The sequence below is a fragment of the Hylobates moloch genome, unplaced genomic scaffold (genome assembly GCF_009828535.3).
Source record: "Hylobates moloch isolate HMO894 unplaced genomic scaffold, HMol_V3 SCAFFOLD_15, whole genome shotgun sequence".
Lineage (NCBI taxonomy): Eukaryota > Metazoa > Chordata > Mammalia > Primates > Hylobatidae > Hylobates > Hylobates moloch.
Genome location: NW_026652290.1, coordinates 6,810,576 through 6,829,902, shown reverse-complemented (window position 1 = coordinate 6,829,902; position 19,327 = coordinate 6,810,576). Strand labels below are relative to the sequence as shown.

The window sequence follows — 19,327 nt, the reverse complement described above, 5'->3', positions numbered from 1 at the left end:
TGAGGGCCGCAGAGGGCATGGGGTGAGGGCCGCACAGGGGACGGGGTAAGGGCCGGCCGCACGGGGGACGGGGTGAGGGCCAGCCGCACAGGGGACGGGGTGAGGGCCGCACACAGGACGGGGTGAGGGCTGCACAGGGATGGACACCCGAAGCGACTCTCCTGGAGGTCCCCAGGGATGGCTTTAGTGCAGGGTCTGAGGGCAGGAGCTTTGTCCCGGCCACTGTGTCAATTCTTCCCGGAGTGACGGGACTGGGGCTCTGCCTCCGGGGCGAGTGCAGGGTGGGGCAGGGGCCCTGGAGATCCTGGGCCCTGGGCAAGTCTCTCCCTCAGGTGGCCAATGGGCCCCACAATGGTGTGGGGTAGCCAGGCAGGACCCCTGCTGCCTTGTCCCCTTGCCTCCCATCCCTCGCCCCCCGCCCCCGGCCCCCGGCCCCCGACCCCCACCCACCGCCGCACTGACCCAGTGCGGGTGGAAGGCCAGGCAGCTGATGGCGCCGACCCGCTGGCCCATGAAGCCGTCGTAGTACTTGATGTTGTTGATGAGCTCTCCGCTCCCGTTGTAGATGGCGGTGAACTGATTGACAGAGCCACTGTGGGGAGAGAAGGGTCCCGGCATCACTGCCCTCTTCTTTGAGGATGGAAGAAAGATGGGCGCAGATGCTGAGGCCGCGGGGACAGGCCGGCTAGACCGCGGGGACAGGCTGGCTTGGGGCAGGTGTGACCCTCTGGTCACTCTCACTGAGGACTCGGGCCTGGCAGGGCCCTGAGAGTTTATCCTGGGAGGGAGGACATGGCGGGCAGAGATCTTTTGTTTTTATGTCCCCACAGCAGTGAAATCCTCCTCTGCCCTCCTTCAGCTCCTGGGGGCAGGAACACAAGAGCCTCCTGTTTGCACAGAGGCCCAAGGCGGGTGAGTGGTGCAGGCCAGGGAGGTGGGTGGTGCCTACCATGCGATCAGGTCCGCCTGGGGGTGGATGTCCAGGGCCGTCAGCCCCTTCACGATCTGAAGCACATTCACCGACTCGGGCATCCGGGGATCAAAGATGCGCACATCTCCGTTGACACTGCCAAGAGAGGGTCACAGTGACACCTCCTCCTGGAGCCCCCAGGAGGGGCCTGGCCAGGGGGACGGTGGAACCAGGATGTGGGGTCGCACGCCTGTTTGCACACCCACTGCTCAAGGAAAAAGCTGCCTGGATGCTCAGCGTCTCCAGTGAGGGCTGCCCAGGCGGGGCCCAGACATGCACCCACACTGGTCTCAGGGCCAAGGCTGCCCCCAAGCTCTCCCAGAGCCAGAAAAGGCCCAGAGCTTTCTGGCCTAGAGCAACGGCCATGAGTGCAGATGTGGGAGGAGGCTGTGAGCGCAGATGCAGGAGGAGGCTGTGAGTGCAGATGTGGGAGGAGGCTGTGAGGACAGATGCGGGAGGAGGCTGTGAGCGCCGATGCGGGAGGAGGCTGTGAGCGCAGATGCGGGAGGAGGCTGTGAGGACAGATGCGGGAGGAGGCTGTGAGGGCAGATGCGGGAGGAGGCTGTGAGCGCAGATGCGGGAGGAGGCTGTGAGTGCAGATGCGGGAGGAGGCTGTGAGATGCGGGAGGAGGCTGTGAGGACAGATGCGGGAGGAGGCTGTGAGCTCCTGGTTTCATTTCCGGCCGGAGATTAGATTTCATGCAACCGGGGCCTGCAGTCCCGGGAGACAGAGCCTGGATGGCAGGCTGTGGCCCGAGGCATGGCCTGGCCCTTTTGAGGCCCCGTGGCTCCTGCCTTCCACCCCCAGCAGGCATCCATCCCAAGAGTTATGTTTGGTTTTTATATCACCAACAAGGGGGGAAAAGAGCATCTCTTTGAAGAAATGCTGGCTTTGCGTTCATAAATTACATTTTGCTCTCCCTTTAATAGGCAAATAAATATTCCCTGCTCTTGGTGCTGTATTTACCAAGCGGCAGAACTGAATTTATGTGCAGACAAATGCCACGTGCCTGGCAGACGTGCTGCCCCTGCCAGGCTGCCACCCCTGCCCGTGGAGGGAGAGCAGCTGCCCAACTCCCCCCGGAATCCTCCGCAGTTGAACGCCCAGGAAAGTTCCCACAGTGCCTGCAGGTCAGGTGTCCCCCAGCAGGGGAGCAGCCATGGCCCCTGGGCCCCTGGGGGCTGTGCCTGACCTTTGTGGCCAGTTCCAGGGCAGGAGTTAATTACTGCCCGAAATGCCATCCCCTTCCAGCTGTTTAAATACCAAGGACATATTTTAAATGGAGGGAAAATAATGTTTTTACAGCAGAACGGCTGCTAAATATCGGCACTCCTCACCTCACGCTCACGATGTGGCCGTCGGGACGCTTCTGCAGGGAGGCCTTCACCACCCAGGCTGTGTGCTCCCGGTACGTCATGACGCGGCTGCAGGGGAGGGGGCGCGCTCAGCGTGGGGCTTCCCTGAAGGACATCCCCACCCTTCGGGGCTCTCACTGGGAGCTGCCCAGGTCTGCCTGTGCCAGGGGGTCTGCACCGGGTGCTGCCCAAGTCTGCTTGTGCCAGTGGGTCTGCAGGCCCTTGCCCGTCCGCTCCCCACGAGGGGCTAGTGCTCACGCAGGGTCAGAGCCCCCTCCAGGTGACCTGCTCCAGCAGAGACCCCTGTGTCCTCCCCAGGACGGCTCAGGGCTGAGCCCTAGGTCACTGTCAGGCCACTGGAGGACTGTCTGAGCCACATGGGAGCTGCCCAGAGATGGGGGCCAGGCGGCCATCGCAGCGCTCCCAGGCCTTGCCCACCCTTTGCTTTGCTTCCCTCAAAACTCCTCATTGTGTCTCCCCGACCTGTGCAGACTGGAGGGTCAGGAATGAGAATCCCAGACCTAAAGCTGGTGAAGCTGGGGGCACAAGGACCTTCTGGGAATCCTCGCTCTGTGCCGGGTGAAATTTACTTCTGCTGCATGAGCCGTGTGGACCAAGACGGACTGTCTCCTGCTAGGCCCAGACAGCACCTGCCCACGGGGGTGCTCAGTGGAGGCGGTGCCTGGGGCTGCTGTGCCCACGTGTGTGTGCCTCAGACATCCCTCCCCAGACACTTGCTGCATGACCCAGGAGGTGGCAGGCAGTGGCAGTATTCTGTTCAGGTGAGCTCAGAGGTGGCAGGTGCCTGGCTGGGGCCCCGCCTCACCCCGACAGCCTCTGCTTCCAGTCCACTGGCTCATCCCACACGGCCTGTCCCCTGTGCTCCTCCATAGGCTGTGGGGTGGACATCTGTGGGGCAGACCTTTGTGGGATGGGCCTCGGTGGGACGGGCCTCCGTGGGATAGGCCTTGGTGGGATGGGATGGGTGGCTTTGGGGAGCCCAGCAGGACTGGCCTAAATAAGCCATTGCAGGCTCCTGGGGAAGCTTTGCATCTCACTGAGAAACCTGGACCCAACCAAATGGCAGTGACACAGCCTCTACCACCTAGAAGGTTCCCTGCCAGCACTGGGGGAGGGAGAGGACAGGGCCAAGGTACCATTCGCTGAGCGCCATCCTTCTGTCGTAGACGCGGATGGAGCCGTCACCGAGGCCAGCCACGATGAGTGAGCGGTGGGAATCACAGGACAGACTCGTCACGCAGCTGTCTGCGCCCGTGGGGATGTCCTAGGGCCAAACATAGGCAGCCTGGTGAAGACTGGGGCACCGAGCCGCCCTCCCTGCTGTCCTGCAGCGCCAGGACCCCTCTTGCTGCCTGCCTGGCTGTGGGGATCCCCCTCCCTGGCTGCGGGGGCCTTTCTCTCTATCCAGGGAAGCATCAAAGGCCTGGGGAGCCCAGAAGTCCCAGGGAGAGGCAGGGGCTGGCAGGACACTGAGTCACGCCCTTGTCCCTTGGCCCTGGAGGGACAGCCCTGAGGCCCTGAGGCATCTGGGACCCAGCCAGTGAGGCAGAGCCCAGCCCCACCCCAAGCGGCAGCCTGCAAACGCCTCTGGGAAGGACTGGCTGTCAGTGCCAATTAAACTTCCAACCTCTCTCTGTTTCCTAAAAAGGAAAGCAAAGCACATTTTGGCAAGGACTTCTCACTGGCTGCTTCTCAGAACTTCTAATGAGCTATGGGACGAGTCCAGGAGGGGTCGCCTGGCTCCCTCAGGGGCTGTAAGTGCTGGAGAAGCGGGGGCGCGGGGCGATGGCACCTGCCAGGGATGCATGAGGAAAAGGGCCATGAGAGGGGGTGCGCTTTCCACGCACGACGGGCGGTGCTGGGTTGTGCACTCCAGGAGGAAACACAGGCCTGGGGACGATGGGGCCGGACCCCTGAGAGGGGCAGAGGTGGCTCTGGGAGCACCTGCTGCGCTCTGTGCCTCCACGCACCTCTGCAGGAACGGCACCTGCCCCGCAGGCCACCCGGGCCTCTAAGCTCCAACTCGTGACCAGACCCTGGGGATCAGGGTGTCCACGCTGTGCCCTCAGGGCCACGTCTCATGTGGAGCCACAGCTCCAGACAGGTGCAAGACCCCCCGACCCCAAAGAAGGTGCCATGAAAGCTGCTGGTGCCTCACGGGATCCATGGTCACGTCAGAGGGGAGGCTGCCCACACGGGAAGGCCTGGGCCAGGTTCTCAGGCTGCTGCTGCCCAGAGCAACCACAGCGGCTTGGAGCAGCTGAGGGTGCCCAGGTCTCCCCTCTGCTGGGCCTGCTCCACACCGCCCTCTACAGCAGGGCTGAGCCATCCCTCCTGACACCAGACGGCCCGCCCGGGAGAGAGGCTGGGGATAGCCTCTGCGCCACACCTCTCCCTGGGGACCCAGGGGAAGGGAATCCTGGCTCTAAAGCCACCTAGGTGCTGCCCCTCACAGTATCTGTGGTCTGGCCTCTGCTCCAAATGAAGTCAATGCAGTTAGATTTCTGCTGAGCGCAGCCTGCTTAGGTCTCTACCACTTTTCCAGGCTGTCTTGGGCAAAACCAATGTATTCCGCTTTTTATCAAAACTGAAAATAACAGATGCTTTAAGAAGCAAAGAGGCTTCTGGCTGGGCACAGTGGCTCACGCCTGTAATCCCAGCACTTTGGGAGGCTGAGGTGGGCGGATCACGAGGTCAGGAGATAGAGACCATTCTGGCTAACACGTGAAACGCCGTCTCCACTAAAAATACAAAAAAAAAAAATTAGCTGGGGCGGGCGCTTGTAGTCCCAGCTACTCGGGAGGCTGAGGCAGGAGAATGGCATGAACCCGGGAGGTGGAGCTTGCAGTGCGCCGAGATCGCGCCACTGCACTCCAGCCTGAGGGGCGACAGAGCAAGACTCTGTCTTAAAAAAAAAAAAAAAAAAGCAAAAATCTTCTGTAGTGGCTCATACCTGTAATCCCAGTGCTTTGGGAGGCCAAGGCAGGAAGATTGCCAGAGCCAGGAATTCGAGACCAGCTTGGGCAAATACTGAGACCCCCGTTTCTACAAAAAGTTAAAAAAATTAGCCAAGCATGGGGGTGCATGCCTGTAGTCCCAGCTACTTGTGGGGGGGTGAGGTGGGAAGATCACTTGGGCCGGGAGGTTGAGGCTGCAATGAGCTGTGATTGCACCACTGCACTCCAGCCTGGGTGACGCAGGGTGACAGAGTGAGACCCCATCTCAAAAGAAAAAAAAAAACACAACCCTCCAAATAATTAATCATTCTAATTTACAATGGCTCAGCCTACCGATTTCTGACATTCCTTAATTTGCAGAGAGAAGACACTACTTGTAAACACTCAGAGCTGGTGCAGGCTGAGCCGTACTGCAGCGCGGGGCTGAGCGCTGCAGTTCACCTGCATCTAGAGGCCTCAGGAAGCCCACGCCTCCTCCTGACATTGTCCCGGCACTGTCCTCCCAGGCCCTGCCTCCACCCCTGGGATGGCCAGACCTCACCGCACACTGTGTTGGGTTCTGTGACGAGGACCAGCCCTGCACACACTGCCCCACAGGCCCGGGGCTTGGGGGACACCCGCATGGTTACCTGCACCTTCATCTCACGGTCTGTGTCCCAGATCCGGACAATCCGCACGTCTCCCGAGCTCATGAGGAGGCCGGTCTCCTGCTCCCAGTCCACCACCATCCCAGCTCCTGGAGAGACACAGTGGGACATGGCGTCACCCTGTGGGCCCTCGCTTTGGGCAGGCTTTGGGGCCTGTTCTGGGCAGCCACTTGGCCAGCGGCGCCAAGGTACCCTTGCCACCCCCGGGCCCATCTGGTGGGTCCATATGCCTCACATAAGCTCCCGCTGGGGCTCTGGTGTGCCCCACGTCCAGGCTGGGGTGACAATTCTGAGCTGGAACTCCCAAGTCCAGGCTGGGGAGACGATTCTGAGCTGGAACTCCCAAGTCCAGGCTGGGGAGACGATTCTGAGCTGGAACTCCGAGTCTTTCCCTGACTCAACTATGCCCCAGGCATCTGCTAGAGGGAGCAGAGCCTTCCAGGAACGTCTGTCTAAGGTGCCCACTGCCTTCAGCAGTGCCTTCCAGGAACGTCTAAGATGCCCAACATCCGGAGCAGAGCCTTCCAGGAACGTCTGTTTAAGGTGCCCAACATCCGGAGCAGTGCCTTCCAGGAACGTCTGTCTAAGGTGCCCACCGTCCGGAGCAGTGCCTTCCAGGAACGTCTGTCTAAGGTGCCCACCGTCCGGAGCAGTGCCTTCCAGGAACATCTAAGATGCCCAACATCCGGAGCAGTGCCTTCCAGGAACATGTTAGGTGCCCACTGTTCGGAGCAGTGCCTTCCAGGAACGTTTGTCTAAGGTGCTCACCATCTGGAGCAGACCCTTCCAGGAATGTCTAAGATGCCTGCTGTCTGGACACCTGGGCAGAACTGGCAGGTCTGGGTGACTTTAGGAAGGCTGTCAAGCCTTGAAGATGAGGGTCCTCCTTTTGGCCCTGCCAAGCTGGAGGAAGCCAGTTCTTCTGAGACAAACAGGAGCTCGGCATTGGCCATGGGCCGGCAGCCTCCACACAGCAAGGGGCTGACTCTCGATGGCCGGCTGTCAGCAAGGGATGGACGGAGAGAATGGGGCAAGGACTGCCCTTTATGTGGGGATTAGACAGAGCAGAGCAACCCCCACCTCACATGACAGCCTCTATTTAAAACCAGATTCAGTTCTAAAAGTGTAATGATAACTATTTTAAGATACAGAAAAGAACACCATAGTAATCCTTGTAGCCACCACTCAGCTCTAACTTTGCTAACAATTTACTGTTGTTCGCTTTTTTTTCTTAGAGAAGCATAATTTTAGACACAGTAAAAGCATCGTCTGCCCCTGTGCCTGCCTGGGAGAGCTGTCCCTTGGGCTGAGGGCGCCTCCCAGGGGCTGCTGAGGTTTTCCTGCTTACGCACGCTCACCAACAATGTAACATGCCTTCCACATTTCAAAAAGGCTCTTCAATGTCAAAATGGGGCCTATTTTCTAGCAATTTGCTTCTTTAATGTTAGGCTTTGAGGATTTATCTGGCCCAAGACACACAGCTCTGGTTAACTCATTTAATCTTGTGTTACCTTCCACTGTACAACTAACCCCATCATTTGAGCTGCCCCTGGCTTTGTGAACCATGTCACAGTCAACAACTTCACATGTCCTTGCGGGTGGAGAAGGAAGCGCCTAGAAACGGAACTCCCAAATGGGTGACCATCTACACTCTTGGCAGGAAACACACAAGCCAACGTCCCCAAATCCTTATCGACGTGTGGTGTTTGCCGTTTTTTTCATGTCAGACAGTTGCACATATTTTTAAATATATGCTGTAACTCGTAGATACTGCAAATATCCTGTCTTATTCTGCCACTTACATTACAACCGTGACATTTTTCTTGTGGTCATGAAGAAGTCTGTAGAGTCAAACCTATTTATGTCTTTATCCTCAATCTCTTGTTCAAGCTGTCTTTTTGTTCCTCACTGTTATGAAGATTTCCTCTTGATTTTTCTCTGAAAGTCTTTTACGGGTTGTCTCTCACTGTGATGTGTTTTGTGCATGGTGTGAGGTAGGGGTATCACTGCATCTTTTTCTATATGGCATCAGCTGTCCCAACACCATTTAGCAACATGGCTCCTCCCCTAGCGCGCAGAGGTTCCCTGCCACTTGCAGCCCTTCTGGGCTCACTGCTGCACTGAGGGCCCTGGTGCCTCTTGGCCTGGCTGCCCTGCAATTGCAGCTTCTTAATGCCATCTGCACCTCTTCAATATTGCCTCGGCTGGTCTGCATTTTATAAAAATCTCTCCTGGGAGTATAATCAAAAGTGTATTAATAAATCCACAGGTTAATTTGAGAACTGTCAATCTCCACAATGATGTGTCTTTTCATCCATGGCTATGGTGCTATCAACATTGCATGTGCCTTTTATAGTCTCCAATTAGAGTTTATGCTTTGATCTGGGAAGAAGGCACATTTGTTGGATTCATTCCTAGGTATCTTGCAGTTTTTATTCCCGTTGTCTATGATTTCTTTTTTTTTTTTTTGGGACGTAGTCTCGCTCTTTTGCCCAGGCTGGAGTGCAGTGGTGTGATCTTGGCTCACTGCAACCTCCGCCTCCCAGGTTCAAGTGATTCTCCTGCCTCAGCCTCCTGAGTAACTGGGATTACAGGTGCCTGCCACCATGTCCAGCTAATTTTTATATTTTTAGTAGAGATGGGGTTTCACCATGTTGGTCAGGCTGGTCTTGAACTATTGACCTCAGGTGACCCATTTGCCTCGGCTTCTGGGATTACAGGCGTGAGCCACCATGCCTGGCCCAGGATGTTTTATAATTACATTTTCTAGTTGTTAATTGCTGGCATACATACATTCTTTATTTTACTTTTGAAATGCAGTCCCAGGCCAGATGTGTTTACACCTGTAATCCCAGCACTTTGGGAGGCCGAGACAGGAGGATTGCTTAAGCCCAGGAGTTCAAGACCAGCCTGGGCAACATAGCGAGACCTTGTCTTTACAAATAATAAAAGATTAGCCAATGTAGGCCGGGCACAGTGGCTCATGCCTGTAATCCCAGCATTTTGGGAGCCTGAGGCGGGTGGATCACCTGAGGTCAGGAGTTCGAGACCAGCCTGGCCAACATAGTGAAACATCGTCTCTACTAAAAATACACAAAATAGCTGGGTGTGGCAGTGGGCGCCTGTAATCCCAACTACTCGGGAGGCTGAGGCAGGAGAATTGCTTGAACCCGAGAGGTGCAGGTTGCAGTGAGCCAAGATCCGCCATTGTACTCCAGCCTGGGCAATAAGAGTGAAACTCCGTCTCAAAAAAAAAAAAAAAAAAAAAAGATTAGCCACTGTAGTGGTGTGCGCCTGTGGTTCAGCTAGTTGGGAGGCTGAGGTGGGATGATCGCTTGAGCACAGGTGGTTGAGGCTGCAGTGAGAGCAAGACCCCATCTCAAAAACAAACACAAACAAACAAAGAAGTGTAGTCCCTCTACTGTGATACACCTGAACCCAGGCAGGAAGAAATGTCCCAACAGGTCAGAAGCACGAGCGCCGTGGTGGATCACAGGCTTTCACCTTGCAGCCCCGCTCCTCCGCTGGGAGGCCTTGTGACCAGAGTGAGGGCCGGCGTGTGAACGGGCGGGAGGGCACATGCTTCCCCGTTTCTGCCCAGAAGAGCCCAGCTCCTGCTGCAGCTGTGCAGCCGACAGAGCCTGAAAACACAGAATTGGGGTCCCCTCTCTCTCGTGATATGCTGTTACCTAAATTCATCATGAAGGATGCTTGCTGCCCACCCGGACATGCTCTTGCGAAGTGGCGTCTGGGTGACCGAGGAGGACGCCGCCCAGGGTTCCTGGTGCATCCCTTTTAGTGGCTCAGTGCTGTCCTGCCTGGAGGCACGGCCATCCGGAGGCTGCGCCAGGAGGCCCTGAGGCCCCACTCTGAGACCTGGGGGCAGATCCACAAGCACAGACGGCTTGGCTTAGCACAGATATTCTCCAAGTTTCTCTCTGTTTAAGTGAGGAACCTATGGGAGCTGGGTGTGGGGCATGGACCTGTGGTCCCAGCTACTCAGGAGGCTGAGGTGGGAGGATTGCCTGAGCCCTGAGAGGTCGAGGCTGCAGTGAGCCGTGATGGTGCCACTGCATTCCAGCCTGGGTGACAGCAAGAATCTGTCTCAAAAATAGAAATATAAATAAGAATCTATGGGAAGAAACTGCTTTAATGGGCAGCAAGTTGCCTTCTGGGGTGATGAGAATCTTCTGGAACTAGATAAAGGTGGTGGCTGCACAACTTGGAAGATGCACAGGCCGGGCGTGGTGGCTCACACCTGCAATCCCAGCACTGTGGGAGGCCGAGGCGGGCGGATCATCTGAGGTCAGGGGTTTGAGACCAGCCTGGCCAACATGGTGAAACTCCGTCTCTACTAAAAATACAAAAATTAGCCGGGCGTGGTGGCTCACACCTGCAATCCCAGCGCTGTGGGAGGCCAAGGCGGGCAGATCATCTGAGGTCAGGGGTTCGAGACCAGCCTGGCCAACATGGTGAAACTCCGTCTCTACTAAAAATACAAAAATTAGCCGGGCGTGGTGGCTCACATCTGCAATCCCAGCACTGTGGGAGGCCAAGGCGGGTGGATCATCTGAGGTCAGGAGATCGAGACCATCCTGGCCAACATGGTGAAACTCCGTCTCTACTAAAAACACAAAAATTAGCCGGGCGTGGTGGTGCGAGCCTGTAGTCCCAGCTACTTGGGAGGCTGAGGCAGGAGAATCGCTTGAACCCGGGAGGCAGAGGTTGCTGTGAGCCAAGATCACGCCACTGCACACCAGCCTGGGCAACAGAGTGAGACTCCATCTCAAAAAAAAAAAAAAAAAAAAAAACGAAACGAAAAAGAGAAGGGAGAGATGCATGGGTCTGGGCTCTGCGCTCCTAGACTGCATGGTCACCTGGGGGGCAGCAGCCGTGTCCCAGGCACGATCCTCCTGGTGACTCTGCCAGGAAGCGACACCTTGGGTAGGGAAGAACAGAGAGGTGCCCTGGGAACAGCAGTGACAGGAGCAGAACAAACAGAGGGAAAAGGTGAGAATAGGTACATGCAGAACCTTCACGATGCCAGAAAACAAGAAACAGCCTCCAAAGCACCAGTCTCAGGGCAACGTGGGGAGCCTGGCTTGCGTGTGCCCGACTGGGCAAGCGGGTCCGGGAGAGGCGAGTGGGGGCCAGGGCAAGCGGAGGTCACGCCTTGGGCCTCCTGCAGGCTCCCTGCAGCAGAAGCTGGCAGAGGGCCTGAGCTCCTCAGTTCCAGGGGAAGATGAAACCTCTGCGGCTCCACGGATCCCCGTGGTGACCAGATGAGATGTGCGGTGGGTCCTCCGTGAGCACCTGACGAAGATGGAGAGCACCGTTTCTGTCTTCGGCCCTTGGCCATTCATGTGAGTTGTTTATTCCCTTAAATGTAACACTGTGGAGGGAAACCAACCTGCTAATACCATTAATCTATCAAATGCCAACACTGGGTCCTGGTGACTGTGACTTTCAAGAAGAGTGGTGGCTGTGCTGTGGTCAGCGTTCACGGCTCTGGATTTAGGCAGTGTTACTCCAATCGATGACAAATAATTACCCTCAGGCCCGTGAGATGCCCTCCAGCAACCTGCTGGAACTCGGGCCCTCCCTTGACACCATGATCTCGTTAGGTGAGTGCCGAGCCGGCGTCCCAGGAACGCCCACCTGTCCCTGCGCGTGTGTCTGTGTCCTGGTGGCCTCTTCTTATAAGGACATGGGGCACATTGGGTTAGGGCCACCCTGGTGACTTGTTTTGACCTTAATCACCTCTGTAAAGGCCCTGTCTCCAGCACGCAGGCCGACGTACCCAGGTAGGGCGGTGACATGCCAGCGTGGGGGACATGGCCCAGCCTGACCCTGGGCCTCAGGTGTCCATCTGAACCAGAGGCTCTGGGCAGCTGTCCCTTGGCCCGAGCGTCCTGCCATGGAGGGGTGTAGTCAGGTGAACCCTAAGTCCTTTTTCAGTTCAGATTCTGTGATGCCGAGTGAACTGGTTTGAACCAGTCCTGGACACATAGCAAAGCCGCAGCAGCAGTGACACACCCGCCTGCTGCCCACACCCGGGTTTCCCATGTCCTGTGCGACCTCAGGGAGCCCAGAGCTGTGCCTGGTGGCCCCAGCCCACAGCTAGCACGGCCTTCAGGGACTGGGGCCTGGAGCTCTTACGCCTGGTGAGACGCCTCTGCTGCCTTCCCCTGTGGTGAGAGCCTCGTTCTCCAACCCCGAGACCCCTGAAGTGCAGCACAGGCTCCCACTCTGAAGGACGCACTGGGGGGTCTGGGCCGAGAAGGCCGCTCTTCTCCTCAGGGCTGCTTCCTGATCTGTAAGCTGGGCACCGCTGTCCTGACCCGGAGAGACTGAGAGCCCGTGGGGCAGCACAGGCTGCCAAGTCTTGTCTCCTGCAGCGTGGCCCGGTGTGGACGTGTGGATGCTTCCGGGGGGTCTCAGGGATCCCGGGGCCAGCTGGGCGTGGATGTGTGGATGTTCCACGGGCGTCTCACGGACCCCGGGGCCAGCCGCGGCTGTGTCCTTCCAGCACTGCATTTCCGGCAGGTCCGAGCCTTGGACAGGGAGGGAGGTTTTCACAAAAGTAAACAAGAGAAAGGGCAAGGCAGGGCCACGGCTCAGCCAGGCGCTCCCGTGCCGAAGCCCAGCTCCTTCCACGGCACCACTGCCTCTGAGCGACCCCAGGAAGACAGCCTGGAAAGCCTATCACACAGTGATCTTTCCTCTCTAGCAAATGACACAGTGTCACCAAAATTGGTCTTTCGGAGACACACACGATGGCCGGTGAGTGGCCTGACCCCCAGGCTGGCCATCCAGCTATCTCCCGAGACCCTTCCTGGACCAGGGCCCTGGGCTGGGGCTCACTTTTCCTGCCCTGTCCCAGGGAAGCTGTCATACCCCAGAAGAGGGTTGCCTCGCGGGCGAAGCAGAGCCTGGAGATCAGGACAGAAGCAACAGGAAAGGGCCCCCATGGAGTGCGGGGTGTGATTGTTTTCACAGGATGAAACTTAAGAACATGGCTACACTGAAAAAAATCCAACATTCGAGGCAATGTCCACCCTGGAGCTGCCCCCAAGATGTCCCCTGTGGCACGTGAGGGTTGGCATCTCCCGGGACAGGCACTCAGACAGAAGGGCGGAGACAGAGCCATGCGACCTAGGGCAGAACCAGGGCAGGCCCCACACGGACGGCTGACCACGAGGTGTAAGGCCACATCCACAGGCTACAGACGAAGACACAGAAATCACAAACTGGCAGGAGCCGGCAGAGGGGGGCCGGCGGGCTAATTCGTTCACTCTGAGCATCGCCAAGGGCTGCAGGATCCATTGAAGGGCGATGACTCCTAGAGGCGAACGCCTGGCGCTGCAGAGACCTCTGGAAATCCAGACCCAGAAGCCTGACCCCAGGAGCCTCCTAACTCCTGCTTGAGTCCTTCCAGAAGGACCTGCGGGCCTGCGCCTCACCCCTTGCCCAGGCCGTGCAGCGGTGCAGGCAACACGCAGAACTGTACCCAGAGCCGGCACTGCAGCCATTCCGTCCCACCAGCCCGGGCATGCCAGCGAGCATGTGAGGCCCCAGGTAGCCATGTGCACCCCGACCCCCAAGGAGGAGTTAAATTTAAGTCCAAAGAGTGCATGATGCGGGCCCTTTAGGCCCTGCCAGCAGTGATGCTGTCCCAAGCAGCACATGTCTGCAAGCCAAGGATGAAGGTTGGGGACAGGGGCACCCACGAGTGGCTGAGACCACGCCCAGGGCTGGGACTCCGGCCAGGCAGTGCACTCAGGGCCCTGGGGCTCTCACGCTTTTGGGGACATCGGTGGGGAGCTGTTGCTTTAGGATTTCGGGGACTCTGAGGTGGAGCAGCTTGTTTAGAGACAGCCCCAGAAGGGCCTTGGAACTCTGAGTGTGTGCGCAGCCCCGGGAACACATTCTGCTCTGGGGAGGAGCCGGGCGGACCCACCTCGCGTCGTTGGCAGCATGTCCGAGAGCCCCTGCCACGCCGTCACCATCTCTGGGTTCTTTTCCAAATCAGCAAAATTCTTCCAGACCCTGATGGCACCATCGTCTGGGGAGGGAGAGAGGAAAGGATGTGAACCGGGCCCCTCACTGGCCTGGCCTGTGCTCTGTGCATGGTGGTAAGAGCCCTTCCTGGCAGACGTGCTGCAGTGACCCTGGGCGGGCAGCCTGACTCACGACCTGTGGTTCCAGATCTCTGGGTGCCCACCGACTGGACCCTGCCCTCAGATCCACATCTGGGCGAGCCAGCAGGAGGAGTCGCAGCCCGGGGGATGGGAGACCACAATCCCGTCCCACCCTGGCCACAGAGCTCAACTCTGAGGTTTGGCTGCCCTTCCTTCCTCCAGCTCCAGGGCATCGGGTTCCCTGGCGGGGAGGCAGGCGGGTGAAGCTCAGTTGGATGGGTGGGGCTGCGTTTTACCCTGTGGTGAGCCAGCCTGTGCCAGGGAGCAGAACAAAAGGCCAGCTTCACAGAGGACCCCCGCACCCTCCGCCCCATTCCTCTCTGTGCTCCGCAGAGAGTAGCCTTGACTTGAAGGGACAATGCAGACGTCTGGGCTCTCCGCCTAAGATGTGGGCAGGGACGCACCGCCCTGCTCCTCGGGGCTTAGAATGGAGGGAACGGCCCTCCGCACCCTCCAGCGGACGGGCAGGGAGGTCGGCCTGGGTGTGGGGAAAGCATGCGGGTTCTCGGAACCTTCCGGGACCCCCCCAGCCCCTCCTGCGCGGCCCTCAGGCCTCTTCAAGTCCCAGCTGACTGCCCTGGTGGACGACGGCCTCGCCACCACCCGCCTGCCTGTCCCGCTCTCCGCTTTCCATCCCACATGCCAAATGTTCCCGGTTTTGGAGCTGGAGCCCTTCTACTGCTGTCTGGAGCCCGTTCTGTAAAGGACCCTGGCCCTGCTCCAGCGCTCGCTCGCTCGGCCAAGGAACTGCCCTCTCCCTCTGGTGCTCAGAGATGCTCACATCTGGCCTCTCTGAAACCATGGGCTGAGCCTGGCTGGTCCCTTGCCCCCCCGCCCCTGTCCCCGCCCCAACTATGCATCTCCTCCCAGTCATGTCTGACAGCTACAGGGACAAAGACGGGCTTCTGACATGGGTTGATGCTACTTGGTCCTGAGGTGGCAGTGCTTGGAGGAGGGGCTGCACAAGGACACGTCCCCATGGCCACACACCCCACCAGGAGGCCGCAAAACCGCACCGAGAGGGCTGTGCACTTGTCAAAACAACCAGCCCGACACTCTCAGAGGCTCAGGTGTCCAGGGGCTGGAGCCAACGGAGACAGGCTGGGTGGGATCCGGGTGTCTGCCTTCACTTTCCTCAGCTGCGCTGGCCTCTCCGGCCTGCCTCCCGCCCAGGGCTGTCTAATCTCTACAGGAAGTGCAGTGTGACTGACAGCGACTTCTCATCAGTGACAGGGAGTGGACACATGTTTTCAAAGCGCTAAAGGAAAACGACTGTCAACATGGGGTAGCTGACGTGGAAACGATTGTTCCAAAGTGAGGGTGAAACTAAGACATTTCGGATCCCCTCCAAAAAAACCCCCCAAAATCCAAGAAAACCAAAACCAGAGTGAGACCCACTACAGCAATGAACCACTGGTCAGCGACCTTGACGGTCAACAATGTCCTTTCGGGTGCAGGACAGGACCGGAGGAGGGTGAGTGCCAGCTCCCGGTGGGGACAGCCACTGGCAAACGAGCCAGCGATGCCAGGAGACCCTGGCCAGGGAGGACCTGGCACGTGTTGTGGCTTGGGGCATTCTTCCCTGATTCTCGGGTGTCACGTGGGACCCACCGGGTCTCTCACAGGGGTTTAAGGACAGAGGTTGTCAGAGGCTTTTCCTGGTGCTGGAAGGGCTGGAGGACCGAGATGAGAAGACAAGTCCCTGGGACCCTCAAGGATGGGGTCATCTTTGCTTTCCTGTCTCCGCTGCTGAAGGCCTTTCCCTCATAAACCCCCCCACTTCTGAATGACAGTGGCCCTCGCGTGTGAGCAGGGCTTTCTGTAGGACAGATGTGCAAACACATCTCAGGATCGCACACCCTCCCTGCCACTACTCCAGACCTTAGGTTCCAATCCCGGCTGTGCAAACCCCGCTTACCTGTGGCCGTCAGCAGAAGTGAGCAGTCCTGGCCGTTCAGATACTCCATGGCCGTGACCCTTGTGTACCGAGGATTCCCGTTGTGGAAGTAATCCAGCTTCTCCCCTTTCTCCCAGTCCCAAAAGCTTAAGGGAAGAAGAGAGGAATAAGAAAGTCATTAGGAAACTGCAAACGCAAATTACAGTGAGATACCTCCTGAAACCCACCGGGATGGCTGCTATCAAAAAACCACAAACCACAGCCGGGCACGGCGGCTCACACCTGTCGTCCTAGCTACTTGGGAGGCTGAAGCAGGAGGATTGTTGGAGCCTGGAAGCTCAAGACCGCCTGGACAACAAAGTGAGACCCTATCTCCAAACAAACAAACAAAGAGAGAATAACAGTGCTGGCAAGGATGTGGGAAATTGGAGCCACAGGCTATGCGGGCGGGAAGGGAAGAGGATTTCCTGTGGAAAACAGCCTGGTGGTTCCTCTGAAAATTAAAGAGAGCATCACCATATGGTCCAGCAATTCCACTCTGGGCGTATCCCCAAAAAACAGAAAGCAGGAACTTGAACAGATACTTGTACACCAATGTTCACAGCAGTGTTATTCCCAATAGCCCAAAGGTGGAAGCAACCCAGGTGTCCATGAACAGATGAATGGTAAGACAAAGTGTTGTCTATCCACACAGTGGAATATTACTCAGCCATGAAAAGGAAATTCTGACATGTGCTATAGCTTGGAGGAACTTTAAAGACACTACATTGAGCCCAATAAGCCAGGCACAAAGGGCCAAATCCCGGGTGACTCCACTGGTATGAGGCTCCTAGTGTGGACCACTTCAGAGAGACAGAAAGTGGAACACTGGCTCAGGCGGATGGAGGAATGGGGAGCTGGTGTCTGATGGGGACCAAGTTTCGGTTTTGTGCGATGAGAAGGTTCTGGAGACCAATGGGGGTGATGGTTGCATAACAATGTGAATACGCTTAATGCCACTGGCTGTGCACTCAAAACAGTTAAAATGGCAAATTTTAGGCTATGTATGTTTTACCAAAATTTTTAAAAAGAGAGGAAAAATAAATGGAGGTGTAAACCACAGGGATTTTATAAACTCTAAACTCCAAAAGGAACCCCCTCCCACTGCCCTCGCCCGTGAAGTGGGTACTCTCTCCATCACTAAGGGCGATACTGCTGTGAGTTAAACTCGCTTCTCTCCTGGGGCACCTAGCATCTTCTTACTGCTTGTCTATCACACACTTGCTTCTGTGGGCAGGGCAGCAAGCTGGGCCCCCTGTGTACGCCTCTATTACAAGTGTGACTGGGGAGCCCCTGCCACTCCCCTCTGACCTGCAGGCAGGACTCTGGACTGTCCTTCAGTGACAAGGACAGAGCCAGGCCCGGGGCAGGTGTGGGTGGGGCTCAGTCAACGAGGAGAAGGTGAGTAGGGCCGTTTCTCAGGAAACAGTGCTAAGGGCCCCGGGGTGAGTGCCTTGCATCTGCTTTTCAAGGAAGAGGAGTGGTGATCGGGGTGAACAGGGCATCGCTGGGGCTGTCGGTCAGCCGGAAGGGAGGCCTGACAAGCGCGGTGCGTACCAGATGCTGTCCTTGTCGGCTACGGCGATACACGGCGTGAAGGGGTGGAATTTCACCACAGAGGGGACGCCGGGGTTCCTGTTCAGAAATATTTGGTCGTCCAATCTCGTAATGCCTGTCAAAAGAAACATGCAAGAGTGGATCCAGGAGCCAGCATCTTTTCCCCTTTTTTTATTTATTTTTTTGAGATGGAGTCTCCCTCTGTCGCCCAGGCTAGAGTGCAGTGGCGCAATCCTGGCTCACTGCAAGCTCCACCTCCCGGGTTCACACCATTCTCATGCCTCAGCCTCCCAAGTAGCTGGGACTACAGGTGCCCGCCACCACGCCCGGCTAATTTTTTGTATTTTTAGCAGAGATGGGGTTTCACCGTGTTAGACAGGATGGTCTTGATCTCCTGACCTTGTGATCTGCCCGCCTCGGCCTCCCAAAGTGCTGGGATTACAGGTCTGAGCCACCTTGCCGGGCCCCTTTTTTATTTTTTAAAGACAGTGTCCTGTTCTGTTGCCCTGGCTGGAGTACAGTGGTGCGATCATGGCTCACTGCAGCTTCCACCTCCTGCTCAAGTGATCCTCCTGCCTCAACTCTGCACGTAGCTGGGGATATAGGCGCGCACCACCACACCTGGCTACTTTTTTTTTGTTTTTTTTTGAGACAGGGCCTTACTATGTTGCCTGGGGTAGTCTCAAATTCCTGGGCTCGAGTGATCCTCCCGCCTCGGCCTCCTTAAGTGTTGGGATTATGGGTATACACCCAGCCAGTAGCCAGTCTTTTTTATTTTTTATTTTTTGAGATGGCTTGCTCTGTTGCCCAGGCTGGAGTGCAGTGGTGAGATCTTGGCTCACTGCAACCTCTGCCTCCCTGGTTCAAGCGATTCTCCTGCCTCAGCCTCCTGAGTGGCTGGGATTACAGGCATCTGCCACCACGCCCAGCTAATTTTGTATTTTTAGTAGAGATGGGGTTTCACCATGTTGGCCAGGCTGGTCTCAAACTCCTGACCTCAAGTGATCCACCCACCTCGGCCTCTCAAAGTGCTGGGATTACAGACATGAGCCACCATGCCCGGCAAGCCAGTCTTAATTTACAATAAATATTCATGATGTATCTTATCATGGCCAACGTCAATACCTTGGGGACTTGGAGAAGCACAAAGGAAGCAGAAGAAAAGCAGGGACTGAAGGGAGGGGCCTGACCACCTGCTGAGCAGCAGGTACATCTGCGCTCTTGGGGTGATGGCAGCCACTGAGTACCCAGAATGAGGGCCCAGGGCCCTGGCCACAGGGTTAATGCCTTTGCTCAAAACCCCCAAAGCTCCTGATGCCGAGCTGGATATGTGGAAGCATTCAGCCAATACTTGTCAGCAGTGGTCAGGTTTGTACAAATTTATCTGGGTCGGATTATATGAAGAAAGTGCTAAAGGTTTCAGAATAAGCTCGGTAGGGCTCTGATTCGTAACAGACTTAAGGAGGAGACACGGGTGTAGTAGCCAGGATCCACACTGCAGCCAAAGCCCAGGGGTCTTTCAGTCTAGAAAGATGATAACTATGAACTTCCTTGACTGAGGGATCTATTACAGAATCACAGATTTAACAGAAGAGGGGAATGTGGACTTAACCGCCAGGTCCCCAAACACGAGCACTAGGAAGTAAGTCCCTTCTGACTCTGAAAGGCTTTGTTCTAGAAGG

At 57.0% G+C, this 19,327-nt stretch overlaps 1 protein-coding gene across 1 annotated transcript in view; it reads right to left on the bottom strand.

Moving 5' to 3' along the window:
- Positions 1-19,327, bottom strand: part of RPTOR (regulatory associated protein of MTOR complex 1) — a 176,358-nt gene that overhangs the window by 2,832 nt on the left and 154,199 nt on the right. The window contains exons 20-27 of the mRNA XM_032176974.2: positions 17,646-17,760; positions 16,071-16,195; positions 13,912-14,016; positions 5,934-6,040; positions 3,484-3,611; positions 2,309-2,395; positions 950-1,066; positions 463-592 (exon numbers count right to left, since the gene is read on the bottom strand). Coding sequence (XP_032032865.1) covers positions 463-592; positions 950-1,066; positions 2,309-2,395; positions 3,484-3,611; positions 5,934-6,040; positions 13,912-14,016; positions 16,071-16,195; positions 17,646-17,760 — 914 coding nt within the window. The remainder of the gene's footprint in view (positions 1-462; positions 593-949; positions 1,067-2,308; positions 2,396-3,483; positions 3,612-5,933; positions 6,041-13,911; positions 14,017-16,070; positions 16,196-17,645; positions 17,761-19,327) is intronic.